General features: G+C 58.1%; 1 protein-coding gene across 4 annotated transcripts; it reads left to right on the top strand.

The window, feature by feature from the left end:
- Positions 1 to 1,044: 1,044 nt before the first annotated feature.
- FHOD1 (formin homology 2 domain containing 1) lies at positions 1,045 to 17,308 on the top strand. Of its 4 annotated transcripts, XM_054640725.2 has the most exons (22): positions 1,045 to 1,245; positions 7,280 to 7,386; positions 7,519 to 7,583; positions 8,892 to 8,959; positions 9,046 to 9,151; positions 9,527 to 9,621; positions 10,042 to 10,153; positions 10,246 to 10,340; positions 10,429 to 10,572; positions 10,691 to 10,905; positions 11,065 to 11,175; positions 12,628 to 12,794; positions 13,045 to 13,931; positions 14,188 to 14,340; positions 14,482 to 14,664; positions 14,930 to 15,049; positions 15,202 to 15,363; positions 15,464 to 15,654; positions 15,727 to 15,919; positions 15,999 to 16,152; positions 16,238 to 16,414; positions 16,895 to 17,308. In XM_054640725.2, the coding sequence occupies exons 1-22, from the start codon at positions 1,060 to 1,062 to the stop codon at positions 16,975 to 16,977; spliced, it is 3,774 nt and encodes a 1,257-aa protein (XP_054496700.2). In that variant the 5' UTR covers positions 1,045 to 1,059; the 3' UTR covers positions 16,978 to 17,308. The 4 variants fall into 4 exon arrangements, 3 of the variants coding, with proteins under 3 accessions (XP_054496700.2, XP_077041168.1, XP_077041169.1); XM_077185053.1 differs by lacking the exon at positions 16,895 to 17,308 and having other exon boundaries at positions 16,238 to 16,865; XR_013184011.1 differs by lacking the exons at positions 15,999 to 16,152; positions 16,238 to 16,414; positions 16,895 to 17,308 and having other exon boundaries at positions 15,477 to 15,654; positions 15,727 to 15,860.
- Positions 17,309 to 17,994: the final 686 nt, after the last annotated feature.

Here is a 17,994-nt window from a genome sequence, read left to right as displayed (position 1 = left end):
TGGGTGGGCAGGGAGCTTTGCCCAAGAGCCCAGAGAGGTGGGATGCTGGGCAGGGAGCAAGAAGAGACGCTGGCAGAGTGCTCTATGGAGAGCCAGCTCTGACCTGTGTCCCTGCAGGACAGGACAGGACACCTTAGCCAGACTGAGACCTCTGGCTGGCAGTGCCTGTGGCATGGGCATTCTCAGGTGCTGAGTGCCAGCCTGAGCCCTCTGGCCAGGTGGGAATGGGCCACAGGACACTTCCCTGGGAGCCTCGGTGGCATCACCTTTTTTCATCTCTCTGCCTGGGTACAAATGTGCTATAAATGTTTGCCAGCAGAAGCCAACGGCTGGGGAATGCAGGCTGGAGGCAGGAGCAAGGGGAAAGCTCCCTGCCCACCACTCCATCACATCTGATCATTGTCATTGTCCAGGTAATCTGCCAAAAAGAAAGGAAAATGGGTTTTACGCAAGCTGTGCTTTGCAGTTTGAGCTCAGTATGCCCCACTTCCAGAGTAGCACCGCAACACCCCTGGATCCAGGAAGCTCATCCTGTACTGCTTCCCCCCTGCCCAGGATGGGGAGATGGAGCCCAGCTGCCCACCCATGCTCCAGTTCACCTGGGGTGACCCAACCCACCTGGTCCCCTGGAGCAGCCTGGAACCTCATGAGGCCTGGAGCATCCTGGAGCATCCCAGTGGTGTCCCACAGGGCCTGGAGCACCCCTGACACCAGAGCAACCTGGGGTCTGCAGATCCTGGATACCGAGGGGCTCTGATGGAGCCCCCCAGAGCCTGGAGCATCCATCCTGGAGCACCCCTGAAGCCAGAGCATTCCAGTGGAGCCCCCCAGAGCCTGGAGCATCCATCCTGGAGCACCCCTGAAGCCAGAGCATTCCAGTGGAGCCCCCCAGAGCCGGGAGCATCCCGGTGCCCGGAGCATCCATCCTGGACGCGCCCGCGGGAGGGCGCGCCGAGCGCCGAGCACGGAGCGGCCTCTCCCGGGACGGGGAGGGCGGAGGGGCCGGGCCGAGCCCGTGTCCGCCCGGGTGTCGCGCGGGGCCGCGGCGGCGGCGGGGCCATGGCGGTGGTGGAGGTGGCGGAGGCGACGGTGCCATGCCGGGTGCAGTATCTGGAGGACGCGGATCCCTTCGCCTTCGGCAGCTTCCCGGAGCCCCGACGAGCCCCGGTTTACGCCGTGGAGGAGGCGCTGGCCCTGGGGGCGCAGCTGCCCGCGCTGCACCGCCTGGTCGGGGCCCCGCTGCCGGTGAGCAGGGACGGGGACGGCGGGGAAAGTACCGTGCGGGGGAGCGGGTGGGGATGGCTGGCTGGAGGGGACCGGGGGGCGAGAGATCGGACGGTGTGTCCCCGGCAGCGCTCCCGGTGTGAGTCACGGCGGGGTTTGTGAGCTCCTGCGGGAGATGCCAGCCTCGGCCGGCCCCGATGAGTCGGCGGGAGGAAGAGGATGTGCTGCTCAGGGCAGGCAGGAACCCTGGCAGGGGGAAGCAGGATGAGGGCAGGCGTCCATCCCCATGTGGTTGAGGCTGAGGCAGGCAGCGTGTTCCCCACCGGCCTCGCACTTCCACGCCGGGAAGCCGGAGCGGAGCACACCGGCTCCGCCTGGGACCCTTCCAGTGCTGCTTCGTGCTGCGGCACCCGGAGCTTGGGGCGGTGATGGTGGGGGCGGAGGGCCACCAGCCCCTCATCTCACCGGTCCGGCAGCAGCTTTGTCAGCGGAGAGCAGTACGGAAATGCACGCTGAGCAATTTCCTTCAGCTGGGAGGAAGGCAGGAGGCCGAACGTGAAGCGAGGCACCGTGTCTTGTTTGTGTGTCCTCAAGTCTGGCTCGGGCTGGGAAGTGGAGGAGACACGGGACACAGGGCACCCTCCCTGCCTATCTCCTGTGGACGTGATGCTCTCGGAGCATCCTTCTCGGGATGGGGACAGGCTTGTTTTCTTCCTCAGGAACGCGGGACCCAGCAGAGCTTGGCAATAGCTGAGCATCTTCGTCTTGCAGCACCACAGGAGTGCATGGAAGGGAGGCAGGAGCCCCGGCTGGCTGGGGGGAGCTCTGCTCAGAGCTAGAGCAGAGAGATGGAGCGACAGGAGGGGGAAATTCAGCTCGGTGTGCCCGACACTGAGCTTGCTGGCCTTCCAGGGGAGAGGGGATCACTTTGAGACCTTTGCCTGCACCAAAAAAACCCCCTCCCGTTTATTCCCCTTTTCATTTTTCTTGGAGCAAAGAAGCAGCGTCTCATGTCGCCGTCATGGGATTTTTAGGCGGTGACTAAAGGGAGTTTGTTTGGGAACAAACAGCCTGGAGACATGACGAATGGAGCAAACTCAAATTTCATGCGTGTGCTGTGCTCCCTGGGCAGGAGCTGGCTGTAACGGGATCGCCAGCCCGGAGTGCTGCCATGGTGGCACGGGGCAGGGGGAGGGGACACTGGACACTGCGTTCCCGAGGGCGGGAGCGTTGCAAGGAGGTCCTGTGCCCAGCAGAAGGGTGTTGATCCTGGGCTTTCAGGCTCTGTTCTCTACTTAATCCAAGCTCTGGATATTTTTTCCAGTAGTTTCCTCATATCATCCCATGACCCTTGGTGAAATCACAGGTGAACCGCCTGGATCCTGTTCTGGCTTTATAAACCAGATTTCTGGATTATATAGATTATAAACCATGCTGCCTTTATCACACAGTGCTCTCTGAGGCAGCAAGGGCTGCAGAATGTCCCACCTGACAAGCTGGGATGCTGGCTGGGGTTTGCAGGAGCAAATGTGTTCATTGGGAGCCTCCTGCACTGGGATTTACAGCCTGTGGAGTGAGGCCAGTCTCTCAAGCCACCCAGCTCAGTTGAAATTCAGAGCTGGCACCCTTGGAGCCATGCAGATGTTGTTCCCCTGGCATGACCAGCCAAAGCCTCCCCTGGTGCCTTTTGTGCCAGGTAGCACTCAGCTCCATTAGTCACCGCCCTAAAATTAGTAAATGAACAGTCGGATTTTTCCCAAGGAACTGGCTGTAAAAAAATTCAACTGGGAATGCCTGGTGCCAGGTTTGTCCTGCTGGGCAGCATGCCTGGACCTGCAGAGCACTGGAAGAGGATTCAGCAGCCAGGAGGGAGCTGGGCTGGGGTACCCTCATAGATGGAGGAAGATTGAGCCGCAGGCACCCAGGGGATGAGCTGCCATGGCAGAGCAGCTGAGCCCTACCCTTGCTGGGCCCAGCTAAGCAGCTCCCTGTGCTGGGAACAGCTTAGAGATGATGAGCAAGAGGGTTCTGGTGCAAGCATCAATGCCTTGAATAGCCTGTCCTGCCCCATGACACCCTTGGTGCTTCCTCTCCCTGAACAGGACCTGTCACTGATGACTTTTTCATGCTCTCCGGGAAGTGTGTTTGCTTGGAAATACCTTCCTGCTTTGTTTGCTGCTGCTGCATTGTTTGCCTCCAGGCTGATACTATCTTCTCCACTTTCCAGCATTTTTCTAGTACCCTTGGGTGATGCTTGGGCAGGGCGTGGCCATTCTCTGAACCTCTGCAGGCAGGTTTTGACAGGGCAGGTTTTTTGGCTGTCCTTTAAGTCCCCAAATGCTCCTGCGGCTCCCTTGAGCACTATCTCACCTCTGAATCTGGGGATTTTTCCAAACAATTGCAAAACCCATCAGGCTAGAGTTTTGCATTCTCCTTCCTCCCCCGGAAATCTGGGAAGAGCAAACAGTTCGCTGGCCTCAGTGCCATAAACTTGCTGAGAGCTCTTGTACTCAACAGAGGTGCCGGTGGGGCAATCTCTGTGTGTGAAGTGAGCAATTCCCATCCCACAGCCCTGTTGCCCTCTGTTTCCTAACAGGCTTGAGGAGGGCTTTGGTGAGGGTCTTTGCCCCACTTCACCCCTGGATGGTACGAAAGCAGTGAGGAGGGGTCAGCAGCACTGAGTGTTGGTGCTCAGCAGCTCCCAGCACTCCCCAGCTCCCAGCACCATCCCTGCATGGATCCCAGGAAGGGAGCTGCAGCCAGGCACTCATGCCACGGCTTTTCCAGGACACCAACTGCTGCCTGGGACTGGGCTCCTCCCACTGCCACAGGTCTGCTGATAAACAGCAGGAGATCTGTTAATGAGCAATGAGCCCAGCTGGAGGAGCTTCCAGAGGGAAGAAAGTTGGCACTTCTGGGCTGTCTCTGGGTGACCTCCAGAGATCCCTCCTGGCTTGGGTATTATTTCCTGCCCCCATGATAAGGCAGTGGCAGTGTTCTCATCCACTTGCTGCTATCCATCATGCAGGAGTGGACAAGCACCTGAGTGTCCTGGCAAAGGACACCCCTCTTAACCCTGTAACTAAATTGTGGTGAATGCACTTGGCTGGGGTTGGGGTTGGGATGGGGTTAGGGTTGGGGTGGGTCCTGTGGCTCGTGTAACTCTACAAACCATCAGCCCCTGTGTGTTTTGGGAGGAAGAGCAGCAGCTGATGATGTTCTTTCTGACATGTCAGTGCCTTGTGTTTAACTGCTGCCTACTATATTTAAATAATATATTTTTCCTGTAGTTTCCCCACAGCCTTTCTAGAAGAGCTGCAGCGATGCTGAGAAATTGTGGTTACTGCAAAAAGAAAGTGTTAGAAAGGGGGTAAAAGTGGTAAAAGTGTTTCCTTTGCTGACAGATAAAGAGGATATTTGTTGCCTGGCCTTGGAGCATGTGGGGATGCTGCGATAGGGGTGAGCAGGAAAATGTGATGCTGTGCTGGGTGGTGTGAGTTCGTCTGTGCATGGGCAATGTCTCCATATTGGAGGTGAGGAGGTTTCCATCACAGTCCCATTGAATCCTGGAACAGTTTGGATTTGAAGGAACCTTAAGGGGATCATCTTGTTCCATGCCACTGCCATGGGCAGGAATACCTTCCATTAGAGCTCTTGTTCCAAGTCCCATCCACCCTGGCCTTGAACACTTCCAGAGATGGGGCATTCAAAACAGACAGAATCCTTTTCCAGGTTGTGGATCCTTGTTCTACATCAGGGTTGGCACGAGCATGGTGTCCTCAGCAAGACCCCAGAACCTCCCTGTGAATGGGTGAAGGGCATCCATCCTGCTGCAGGGTGGCTGGGACTCCCAGGAGCCACGGGCTGCATGTGTGAGCGTGGGATACTCTCCTCTCCCAGCTCTGCTTTGCCTTCAAGTCCCCATTGCCTTCAAAGTCTGGCTCATTTTGTAATGGTTTACCAGGCAGGAGACAGATGAACCAGAGCCACCCTGCACTGGGAGCTGTCAGTAACCTGTGACCCCAACTTGCTGCCCCCAGTACCATGACACTGAGACCTCAGCTTGATCCTACAGGGTATAAACCCCCTGTCTGAATAACCCCTGGCCCTGGGGCAGCTGCTGCTCCTTGGTGTGGAAGTGCTGCCCAGGATTTTTGGCAGGGCTGCAGGAGCCTGGGATGGCCTCTCCCCATCCCCAGGGAGGCCACAGCCAAGCCAGGGCCCAGGGCTTGGAGCATCCCTAGTGGGAAACGTTGCCAAGCTCACACGGGAAATACACAGGGTCAGGTCCCAGGGGCTTGGCCTCCCCCCACAGCTGGGACATGTCAGCAGCCCCAGAGGAGCTGGGGATGTTAACTCTGGCTTGCTGGCGCTGTGGCAGCCCAGAGAAGGCAAGGCTTTTGTTCTGAGGGTGATTTGCTCTTTGCTGACATAGAGTGCCTAGCTGCATACAGGGATGCCTGAGGGATGCCCAGGAGGCTGGCAGAGGTGCCAGTGGGGATGCAAGGGTTGGCCAGGAGGATGCCCAGGAGTATGCAGGAATTGGCTGGGTGGATGCAGGGATGTCCAGGTCGATGCAGGGATGCAGGACAGCCTGTCCCAGTGGAGGGATTGAAGCATTCCCCAGTGAGCAAACCCTGTGTGGGGTCAGTGTTAGGGACTGACGCTGTGAAGGCAGAGCTGGCAGCCAGGAGTACCTGCCCAGTGCCAGGTGCTGTGTTTGCCAAGCCTATGTTTGCTGCACATTGCCATGGCTGGCGTGGCCAGCAACGTCCAACCCAACAACAGTGCCCTGCCAAATTGCCCATGTTAACTACTTCAATTAATGTGTCATTTGACTTTACCCTGTGGTATTAAAGTCACACTCACAGTGAATTCATATGTGTGAGCTTGTGCCCAATGCTGGGATGCAAGGAGATGGGAATGTTATGGAAAAGAATCCCAGTGAGACTCAGGAGGCATACCCAATATTGCAGTGGGATCTCCAGGGCCACAGTGGGGAAAGGCATTGATGGGAAAGGTAGAGAAGCTGTGACTGTTCCCATCTGAGCTCCTCAGCCACAGGACTGTGCTTGGAGCTTTTGCAATTTGGGGTTGAAATTGAGGTGGGGTTTTAGATGGCTGATGGATCCCCACTTCTCTCCCTGATTGCTGCTTTTGTTTGCACAAGAGCAGCTTTAATAATGGGGTTTTATCCCCAGTCCTCAGTTCCTGCCCTGCAGATGTGTTCCTTGGAGATGGTTGAGCAGGGAGAGGGTGGGGCAGGGGAGTTGCAAGTGCTTTAGGAACAGATCCAGATGTGCAGGGGAGGCAGGGTGCTGGCACTGCCTTCCCTCTGCTTCTGCTCATGCCTTGAGGATGAATTGCCGTGTCCCAGAAGACCTGGCTGGGTGCTGTGGGGTGCTGCTGGCTCCAGGGTACCTCAGGACTTTGTGGGTGCCGTGCACCATGGGTGCTGTGCATGGATTTTCTGGGAAGGTGCCCCTTGCCCCAGCCTTGTCTCAGGGCTGTGCTTATCCAATTCTGATGGAAGATACTACGTGGCTCTGGGCTGAGTCAGAGGGTGTGTCAGCCAGGGCACATCCCAGAGATTTGCACTGCTTTGGGGGGTCCCTGCCTGGGCTGGGTGCCCAACAGTTCCCTCAGACCCAGTCCCTGCAGGCAGGGGCAATTTGCCAGCTCTGGGAGGAGATGGATCCTGCCCCAGCTGAGCCCCTGCTGACTAAGGGGGAGCCCCAGGGAGCCAATCAACCTCTTGCCATGGTTCCCACCCAGGGATTGCCAAGGAGCTCAATGCTGGCAGGACTGCCCTCACTCAGCCTTTTCCTGCCTGGGGCTCCATGTTTCTCCACAATCAGTGCCAGGCTGAGGCAGAAGGTGCTGGGACATCTCCCTGCAGAGCCAGTGGCTGGGGACGGGTGGGACATGCCACCCCACTGCAGGATGTGTCTGCCAACTGAGTTTGGTGTGAGTGGGAGGGTGACCTGGGAATGCTCTGGGAGCCTGTAGGGCTGTGGTGGGCATGGGCACTCAGCCTTGCTGTCTGCATCCCCAGCTGGAGGACTGCACGCTGCAGATCTCACCCTCTGGACACTACCTGGACCTTGACTTATCCCTGCTGGAACAGAAGGATGATCTGGAGGGTTTCTATGAGGAGGTCAGGTAGGGCACATGGGGTACCTGAGCCCTGTGGGGACACAGGGACCCCACATGTGTGTGTACACCATGGGCAAGGAGCCAGGGGTTGGGGTGGTCCCACTGCAGGCACTCAGAGCACATTTTCCCTCACCTCAGGAAGGGGAGACGGCCGACCCTGATCCTGCGCACGCAGCTCTCCGTCCGAGTCCACGCCATCATCGGTGAGTCGGGGCTGCTCCCTCCTCCAGCCTGGTCCAGCAGCTCCACTGCCCTGGATGGGGGAGGTTTGGCCTCTGCAGTGAGTTTTGGCCAGGGTTTTTGTGATGGAGAGGGCTGCTTCCACCCCATAACCCCTCCCAGAGATCAGGGGATGTGGTCCTCATGGGGTACCCGCTGGGTTAATCCCCTCCATCCTCAGAGATCAGGACTTTTGCCTCTTGGGCTGGGAGCCCACCACCCACTGCAGTTATTCTGGGTCACTCAGGCAAGCTCTAAATATAGCTGTGAAGACATAAACAAAGGGCTCTTGCGCAGCAGAAAGTGCTGCCATGGTTCAGACAGCCTGCTCTGAGGTCCTGCAAAATATTCAGGAGTCTCAAGCCTTTTTTTTGTCTTTGGCAGGGGGAAAACAAGCCCTGAGAAGAGTGATGCCAGATGGGCATCAGCTGACTGTGCAGGGCTGCAGCTGAACCATGCAGGAAGGGGCAGGAAGCCCAGGGTCAGGGTCATGGTCGTGCTCTTTGCCAGCAGTTCCCAGGCTCTGTCTGAGCGCTGAGCTCTTCTGCTTTTCCTCCCAGCAGCTCTGCCTTCCCTCCCAGCTCTGACAAGCTGATAAGCAAGTGGAGGAGGCTGCCAGGACACTGTGTTTTACAGGGCATATCTGGAGGACTACTTGGACATCTTGTTTTTGGCTTGTTGCAGCTCTAAGCCTGACCCAAATAAGTTGGGATGTGTGGCTAACTCAGTTTTTGCATGTGGGAAGTGCTGGTTCCCAATGGCCTTGGTGTCTTCATGGGGCCTTCCAGCTTCCCAATGCCCTGGCTGCTCCACGCTGGCTCCTGCCTGCAGGCACACCCCCATAAGCACATAGTCTCCACCCCAGTGACAGTCCTGTCCCCGAGCAACCTGTGTCACACTACTGGCATTCCTATCCTGTGGATTTTTCCCAAGCTCCGAGGCTGCTGGGAACTTTGGAACCATGACATGGCTGTGCCCAGGGAGGGATGGCTAAAAGTAGCTCAGCCTCTTGCCTCTGTTCCTGTTTAGGTTCTGCAAAGGAAACCAGAGGGGATATTTGTGTCATTGCTGGTCAGAAAAAGAGGGCAAAAAAAAGGAAATAGGAAAGTGAGAGGGCTGAAATACATAGTTGTGGTAGAGCAGCTGCTCCCAGCCAGTGTGTCCCACAGCCAGGACAATGCTGGGGTGATGGCACAGAGATCAGGATCAGGATAAGTCAGGATGAGGGGCTTTCCCAGGAAGCCCCAGTTCAGCAGTGAGCCACTCACACCACATCTCTCCTTTCCTCCCAGAGAAGCTGTACAACTCACGGGGGCCCGAGCTGCGCAGGTCCCTCTTCTCCCTGAAGCAGCTCTTCCAGGTGAGGTGATGCTGGTGTGGTGGGGGACAGGGGCTCCCCCAGGGCTGGCTGCCACACTGCAGTAACACTTGGCCTTCTTCCCTCAGGAGGACAAGGACCTGGTGCCAGAGTTTGTGAACCTGGAGGGGTTGACGTGCCTGATCAAAGTGGGGACAGAGGCTGACCAGAACTACCAAAATTACATCCTCCGGGGTTGGTATTTGGGCACAGGGCACCTCTGGAGCAGGTTCCCTAAAGAAGCTGTGGATGCCCCATCCCTGGAAGTGTTCAAGGCCAGGTTGGATGGGTCTTTTATGCAACCTGGTTTAATGGAAGGTGTCCCTGCCTGTGGCAGGGGAGTTGGAATGGGTCTTTAAGGTCCCTTCCAACCCAAAGCATTCCAGGATTCTATGCTTGTCCCCAGGGAGGAAGGCTGGCACTCAGGGTGAGCAAGCCACAAAGTCTGCCAGGGCTACTCTGCCTTCCCAGCAGCCAGACATTGCCCTTGCTGCAGTGATGGTGTGCAGGGATGGGAATTCCCAACCCCTGCCTGCTGCAGCATCAGCCTGCCCACTCTCTGCCTTGCAGCCTTGAGCCAGATCATGCTCTTCGTGGATGGAATGCAGGGTGTCATCAACCACAACGAGACTGTCCAGTGGCTGTACACACTCTCAGGAAGCCCAGTGAGTGCCTGTTGCTCTTGGGGGGCTGTCTGTGCCCTCCACTGCATCCCCTTCCCTGCTTGTGGCTGTCCCCTTGAACCATCCCTCAGAGATGTGCTTCACTCTCTGCCTCTGGGCTTGGTACTCTGGTATCTTTGCTTGTGTTGGGTCCTGCTCCCAGCCTTCTGGGAGTCACCCAGGATCTGCAGACCTCCCTATCCTGATGTGACCACATTCCCAGGCACAGAGCTTGAGTAAGACACTCCTGCTCTAGGTCCCTTCCCAGTGCCTCTCAGCCATCAGCCTCACAGCTGCAGGTCCCTGGCCCCACGGCAAAGCTCCCAGTCCTGGGGCATGGGCACAGCCACCCCACAGTGCCCCAGCAGCACGCTGGCAGGCCCCTGTCACTGCTGCTGTCCCAGCTGCCATCCCTTGTCCCAGTTTCGCCTGGTGGTGAAGATGGCACTGAAGCTGCTCCTGGTGTTTGTGGAGTACACAGAGCCCAACGCCTTGCTGCTCATCCGCGCCGTCAATGCCGTGGACCAGGCGAGAGGTGAGCGCAGCTCCAGCCTCCTGCGAGGTCCCTGCTGGGGGACAGTGTCCCCTCCCAGCCTGCATGTCACCTGTTCATCCCTCTTTTCCCAGGTGCCTGTCCATGGTCCAACTTAATGGCCATCCTGGAGCAGCGCAACGGGGCTGACACGGAGCTGCTGGTGTTCACCATGACACTGATCAACAAGGTCTGTGGGGGTGTCCCCGTGGTGCCACACTGCTGGGGCTCAGTGTGGGTCACCCCAGTGCCAGCAGCATCCCTCTGATTCTGCCCAGACGCTGGCAGCCCTCCCAGACCAGGACACCTTTTATGATGTGACTGACTGCCTGGAGCAGCAGGGCATGGAGCAGGTGGTGCAGCAGTACCTGGGCAGCAAGGGCACCGACCTTGACTTGAAGCAGCAGTTCACAATCTACGAGGTGAGTGGGGCTCCAAAAGGATCTGGCCACATACCACCTGCCTCCAGCAGGGAGGGTGAGTGCATGGGGTGGCAGGGATGCTGCTGTGCCCAGTCCCATGCACCTGGTCCCTCCACAGAGTGCTCTCAAGCTGGAGGATGATGTGGAAGAGCCACCCTCAGGGGGACGCAAAGAGCGGAGGAGGACAGATGAGGGCCGGCGTGGGTGGCGATCCCAGGGTGGCTCCCAGGATCCCAGTGCCGATGCCCAGCCACTGCTGGGGTCTCCTGACACTCCAAAGGAGCCCCCAGCTGAGGACACCCCGCCTATCCCTGCACCAAGCAGCCCAGCACAGTAAGTGCAGCTGGAGGTGTTCTGTGGTGGGGATGCTCCTGGGATGGTGAAGACACCGAGATGCCGCATAAGCAGCACTTGGATCCAATCCTGGTGTGAGGGTGGAGAGCAGTCCTGTGGGACTGGGACCTGCTCTCAGTCCCTGTCAACTTCTTCCAGACCCTGTCCCACCAGCATCTACAACAGCACGTCCAGCGTGCGGCTGGCCCTGGCCTCCTCCCCGGCTGAGAAGGAGCAGCCCCCGGGCCCAGGAGAGCGCAGCGTCTACAAGTAAGGAGCCAGGGGGGGCTGGAGGCATGGAGGTCCCCCAGGGCAGCAGGGTGGGCTCCCAGGAGTGTGAGGTGTGTCCATCCCAGGGCACACTCTGCCTTTCCCCTTGGGGAAACAGTCTGGGAGGGTACTGGAGCTGGAGAGATGTATGAGGGGGCAGCAGGTATCAAAGGGTCCAGCCAGGGGCTCCAAGGCATCCTTCGGGCATGCACAGCTCTGCTCCAGCTCCTCATTCTCCTCTCTGCCCATGCTTGCCCTCTCCTCTGCCCACTCTTTCTGTCTTTCCTTTTGCAGGCTGCACCAAACTGCCCCTGTCTGGTAAGTGCCTGGCTCTGCACGTGCATGCTCCCTCCCAGCATGATCATAGAATCATAGCATCCTGGAATAATTTGGGTTGAAAGGGACCTTAAAAATCATCTAGTTCCAATGCTTCCACTAGATTGCTCAAAGCATCCAGCCTGGTCTTACAGGGATGGGGCATCCACAGCTTCTCTGGGCTACCTATGCCAGTGTCTCACCAGCCTCATAGGAAGGAATTTCTTCCTAATACCCAATTTAAACCTACTCTCTTTCAGCTTAATGTCCTATTAATTCTCCCTTGCCCTATCCTGTGGGGGAGCAGTCACTTGCACTCACCTTGCTGCCCCCATCCCTTGCCTCTCCCCTTCAAGTCCTACCTGTGGGACCCAACCCACTCCCCCATCACCCCACAGGATGTGGCACGCTCTGATCCCTGCTTTGGGGTGAGGTGTCCTTGCTGGGGGTGGCACAGCCTGCTCCAGGTGATGGACAATGTCCCATCTCTCCAGCACCTGATGCCACGTGGTGCCTGGGCCGGAGGGGACTTGCCAGGGCTCTCCTGGCTCCCTGTGAACCCTGGGGCCATGGGGCAAGGGTTCCATGCTGGAGGGCTGCCAGGTGGGTGTGTGCAGGATGCACGAGCCCCGGGGGACTGCCAGCAGAGGGAGCTAACCCCTGTTTTCCCTCAGGCGGGAGGATGCCCCCTCCTTGCATGGGGACAAGCCTATTTTGAAGAAGTTTGAGTAAGTAGAGGCATGCGTGTGTCTCCAGGCATGCGCTTCCTTGGAGTGGTACCCGGCTGGAGGTATCTGGGCTCTGGCCACCCAGGGCATGAGGAGCAGGATCATGCCCTCAAGTCTCTGCCTTGGTGCCTTCCTTTGCAGCTTTTGGACGAGGGTTGCGCTGAGCACCAGGTCTGTTGGGACCAACTGGTGACAGCAGCACCCTGTTGACACAGCTGTGGGGCCATCACCTCTCTCTGCAGGGCTCAGAGGAGGTTGAATCCTTGGTGTCCCCAATGAGGTGTGGCCAGTGCAGGGGGTTTCTGTGCTGTGGGACTGCCTGTTCAGTGTGGCATGGTGTGGTTCATTGGTTGTCCCTATTGTCCCCATCTCTGCTTTGTTTTTGGCCAACATCCACCCCATCTTGCAGAGCTCGCTTTTTGGAGAACCTGGCTGCAGCCCAGAAGGAGAAGATCTCTTCCATGGCCAAGGGACGGCTCGACGTCCTTAGCGATACTACACTGGAGCATCCTACTGCTCTTGCATGGGAAAGAGACCATGGCACCTCTGATCCCGGGATGGAGCCACCCAGCATAAGTAGGTGCTTCCAGGGTGTGTGTTCCCAGCTCATCTGGGTCCCTGGGTGGGGATTAGTGGCCCCTCAGTCCCCATCCCATGCCTGTATCTGTGACACACAGAGCCTTGGAGGAGCTGGTCGTACCTCCTTGCTCAAAATGCTGGCATCTGAGCACACCTCACTGCAGAGCAGGACTCCAGCTCTACACTGAGTCAGCACCACCTGCCCCCTCCAAGCAGATTATTCCAGCTTCTCCCTCTCTCCCTGCAGGGTCTTGTTTGGCTCGATCTGACATCACTGACTCCTGCAGCACCATCTCCTCTGACACCAAGTTTATGCTGGACATGCTCTATGCCAAGGGCTCCTCAGAGTCGGGGAGGGAGAAGGTGTTCCATGAAATACCTTTATCCACCCAGATCCAGGGTGAGGTGGAGATGGACACCAAGGGAAGCAGCAGCCAGGAGCAGGAGAGTGCCCGGCCCCGTGGCAGGGCTCCAGATGGGCCAGTAGCCAGCGCCCATGCCAAGCTGGTACGTGCCATGTCCAGCATAGATGATGAGACCCACACACAGAAGCTGGAGAGCACTGGGATGATGCCCATCAAAAAGGAAACGGAGCTGACATGGGAGCGCCTGGAGACCGTCCCCGTGCAGCTGAAGATCAAGGACATGGACTTCACTGACTTGGGGGAAGAAGAAGATTTTGACATCCTGGACACGGGGCAAATGACCAACGGGTCTTTCCTCCATCCTGGCATTGAAGCAATGAGTGCTGGAACATTCATGGCTCCCCCTCCACCTCCTCCCCTCCCTGGTTGCCCACCACCTCCACCTCCTGCCCTCCCTGGTTGCCCACCACCACCACCACCTCCTGCCATCCCTGGTTGCCCACCACCACCACCTCCACCTCCTGCAGTCCCTGGCTGCCCACCCCCACCAGGGCTGCCAGGTCCCTCAGCAACAGATGGCCCCTCCGAGGCCAAGAAGAAGAGGACAGTGAAGCTCTTCTGGAAGGAGCTGAAGCAGCTGGATGGCACTGTGGGGACTGGCAGGTTTGGCCAGGGGACACTTTGGGCATCCCTGCAGAATGTCGAGGTCAATACTGCAAAACTGGAGCATCTCTTTGAGTCACGGTCAAAGGAAGCGCCAACCTCAAAGGTACCAGTGGGCACCCATTGGCGGAGGGGCATTGAGGGGTGGGAGGAAGGCTGTGGGTTCCTGTGGGGATCCTGTTACCCCTACCCTGTCTCAAGGATGGGCACCAGAAGCCTGGAGGCTCAGTGGGGATGATTATGTGCAGTGCCCAGATTTGGTTTGGCTCACGGCCTCATCTGTGTTTGGTTCCCTGTGTTCATAAGTTCATGAAGGTGAGCCCTTTGCCTGGCTGTCCCCATCCATCCTGTCCTGTTTGCAGAAAGCCATTGATGGGAAGAAGGTGGTGGTGGTGTTGGACCCCAAGAGGAGCAACGCCATCAACATTGGCCTCACTGTGCTGCCGCCCGTCCATATAATCAAGACAGCCGTGCTCAACTTTGATGAGTTTGCAGTCAGTAAGGAAGGGATTGAGGTGAGCACAAGAGAAGCAGGCTCAGCTCCTCTGAGGTCCTCAGCAGGTCATTTCCCCAGGCTAGGCGACATCCATGCCATGATGCCTGGGGTGACACATCCTACATATGGAGACTGACATATCCCTCTTTCCTTGCTCCAGAAAATCCTAACCATGGTCCCAACTGAGGAGGAAAAACAGAAGATCCAGGAGGCCCAGTTGGCCAATCCTGATGTTCCTTTGGGCTCTGCAGAGCAGTTCCTGCTCTCCCTGTCTTCCATCAGTGACCTCACGGCCAGGCTCCAGCTCTGGGCCTTCAAGCTGGACTATGAGAGCCTGGAGCAGGTACGGAGCCATGTACCCCATCTCCCCTCTGCCCTCCCACTGCTGACACCTCAGCAGTGCTATGCACTGAGCCAAGCATGTTTCTGGTGAGGAACAGTCATATCCAAACATGGGAGGTGCCCCAGCATGGCTGGGGATGGGCTGCAGATCCCCAAGGCAAGCATGGGCTTGGATTGATCAGGAGGTGGTTGTCCTCGTGGGTGAATGCTGAAGCTCCCAAGGGAGAGAGTGGCCAAGGGATCTCACCCGCTTCTCCCTCACCCAGGAGATCGCAGAGCCGCTCTTTGATCTGAAGGTAGGCATGGAGCAGCTGGCCAGAAATCACACATTCAAGTGCATCTTGGCCACGCTGCTGGCGACAGGCAACTTCTTGAATGGTTCCCAGGTGAGGAGCAGGGTGAGGACCAGCCATGGTTTGTGGGCACCTAGAAGGGTCTGTGGGGAGCTGGGAGGTGCTGGTGGGGACCCAGTGGATCTGCAGACTGGAGGTCTGCTGGAGTAGGGATGAGAGTCCCTGCTGAGTCCATTGGGTTTCAGAGCAGAGGCTTTGAGCTTGGCTACCTGGAGAAGGTCTCAGAAGTGAAGGACACAGTGCACCGGCAGTCCCTGCTCTACCATCTCTGCCAGATGGTGGTAGAGAAGTTCCCAGAAACCACTGACCTCTACTCAGAAATTGCCTCCATCACCCGCTCTGCCAAGGTGAGGCAAGGCAGGTGACACCCGGGCAGGGGGAGGGTGTGGGTCCTGTGGCTGCCCAGCTACACCAGCATGGCCAAGGACTGACACCTCACTCTTCCAGATTGACTTTGAAGAGCTGGCCAACAGCCTGGTGCAGCTGGAGCGGAGGTGCAGGGCCTCCTGGCACAACCTGAAGGTGATTGCCAAGCATGAGACCAAGCCAGTGCTGAAGACTAAGCTGACAGAGTTCCTCAAGGACAGCACCCAGCGCATCATCGTCCTGAAGGTGGTGCACAGGCGTGTCCTCAACAGGTTGGTGGCTTGGGGACACAGCAGGAACCTTGCAGTCCTGTTGGTGGCCCTCCGTGACTGATGTTCCCGTAGGTTTCACTCCTTCCTGCTGTACCTGGGGTACCCAGCGAGCGCGGTGCGGGATGTGAAGGTGACATCCATCTGCAAACTGCTGCAGGAGTTTGCCCTGGAGTACCGCACCTGCCGGGAGCGCGTGCTGCAGCAGCAGAAGAAACGCGCCGCCCACCGTGAGCGCAACAAAACTCGGGGCCGGCTCATCACCGAGGTACGGGGACACTTGCCTGGGTGCCAGCAGGAGGTGACGCTCCCCATGTCCCCAACACCAACCTCTCCTCCTATTGCAGACTGAGAAATTCTCCGGCATTGCCGAGGCAGTTCTGCCGCCTGCCGTGGTGTCCAGCAGCCCCAGGGAGCAGATGGAAGCGGGTCACGAGAGCATGAAGATTGTGCTGACCTCCCCCACAGATATCCCTGCCCGCCGCAGCCGAGCCAGCCAGGGTAGGAGCAGGATGGCAGAGGAACTCAAGACATGCCCAGCTGGCCAGGAGCACCTCGTGCCAGCATCCTCATTGTCCCCATGCAGGAACAGGGCATGGCACCCCGACCCAGGGCTCTCCAGCCCAGGAGGATGTTCCCAGCTCACCTGATGATGCTTCAGATGAAATCATGGACCAGCTGGTGAAATCAGTGACACACAATCCCAACCCCCGACCCTGCCCCAACAAGGAGCGCAGGAGGTCCCGTGGCAATAGGAAGTCCTGTAAGTCCCATTCCTGTGTCCTTGTGCCCTGTTCCATCTCTGTTCCACGCTCTGTCCCTGTACTCTGTCCCATTTCCATGTCCCTGTCCCATGTCTGTGTCCCTGCTCAGATGCTTTTTCCCAGCTCTGTGTCCCTGTCCCCTTACCCTTTCCCATCTCTTTGTCTCTCTTGCCATGCCCTGTCCCATCTCTCCTCCCAGGCTCTGCCCAATCCCCATACTCCTTCTCATCTCTGTCCCCGTCACTGTCTTGTTCCATCTCCATGTCTCTGTGTCCTTGTTCCCATGCCCTGTCTGGCTCCTTCCCCATGGGCCACCCGTGACCTGCCATGCTGAGCCCACCAGACAGGATGTACCCTGAGACCAGTCCGTGCCAGTGCACCCCATTACCCTGTCCCTGCCTGGGCAGGCCCCCATGTGTGGGGACTCTGGCACCCAGTGCTGCTCGTGCTGGCAGTGCCACACTCTGCTCTTCCTGCAGTGCGGCGGACGCTGAAGAGCGGCCTCACCGATGAGCTGGTGCAGGCCCTGGGCCTGGGGCGGGCACCTGGCATGGAGGTTTGAGGGGGCTCTGGCTGCTCCCCACTGCCAGCAGCCTCAGGGCAGGATGTGGTGGCAGCCCCTGTGGTCCCAGGAAAGGCACACTCTGCACCTTTGGCCTCGCCTCACTTTTTCCTGCTGGCCTCCAGCTCCCAGAGGTGCAGGGAGCAGAATGGGAGTGATGGCCCAGAGCTGCTCCATGGCAACCGGGATGGAGGATGCTCAGCACTCGTGCTTGGAGGCTCGAGGTTCATCTTCTCAACAGTATTAGAGCGGTCAAGGGGCTGGACTCAGACCCCCTCTGGGAACTGGGTCTGGCCCACAGCCGCTGTGGCAATAAAATTATCTGATATGCTGCCGGCATCTCCTGTTCCTCTACCTGAGAGGCCAGAATGATGTGATACTCCCTCCCTGGCCAAGCCAGTATCCCTTCTCCTGCAACCCCAACCCTGCTGCCTGGGGCAAGCACTCAGCCAGCCCTGTGACTTGTAGGAACCATTGTCCCTCTGGGAACAGCATGATCCCCTCTGTACCAGGACAGCTGGGGGATTTTTCCAGAAGGAGCAAGGACTGCTGCCAGGCTCAAGGCTGCACGCTCAAGGACAGGAGCAGTGGCTCAAGCACAAGGCCACAGCACAGTAAAATTGTCTCACACTTCACCTCTCCTTTACAAACCTCTGCTGGGGTGTTTAGCCAGACCCAGACCTGGGTCAGAGGCAGGGTGGTTATTCCCCTCTAGGGGCAGGTCCAGGGCACAGCAGCCGTGTTCCCCAGCTGCAAGCCTCAGAAATACCAGTGCTTGGCAAAGACAGGCTGCCTGTTCCTGTAAATGCACCAAGGCCAGAATCTGCCTGTCCCCATGGGAGCCTGGGAGATGTTCCTGCCACCTCCTGTCCCAGTGTGGCTCATGCCATGCCAGACACAGATTAAACCCCACACTGGGTGCGATGCTCCTCGCAGTGGGAACCATTTCTCAGCATCCCCCTCTGCCAGTGCTCTGGGCACTCTCACCTGTGGTAGAGGCATTTGGGAATGGTGTCA

The sequence above is a fragment of the Agelaius phoeniceus genome, chromosome 12 (genome assembly GCF_051311805.1).
Source record: "Agelaius phoeniceus isolate bAgePho1 chromosome 12, bAgePho1.hap1, whole genome shotgun sequence".
NCBI classification, from domain to species: domain Eukaryota; kingdom Metazoa; phylum Chordata; class Aves; order Passeriformes; family Icteridae; genus Agelaius; species Agelaius phoeniceus.
The sequence above is the reverse complement of the archived record's forward strand: the minus strand, read 5'-3'. Positions and strand labels throughout refer to the sequence as shown.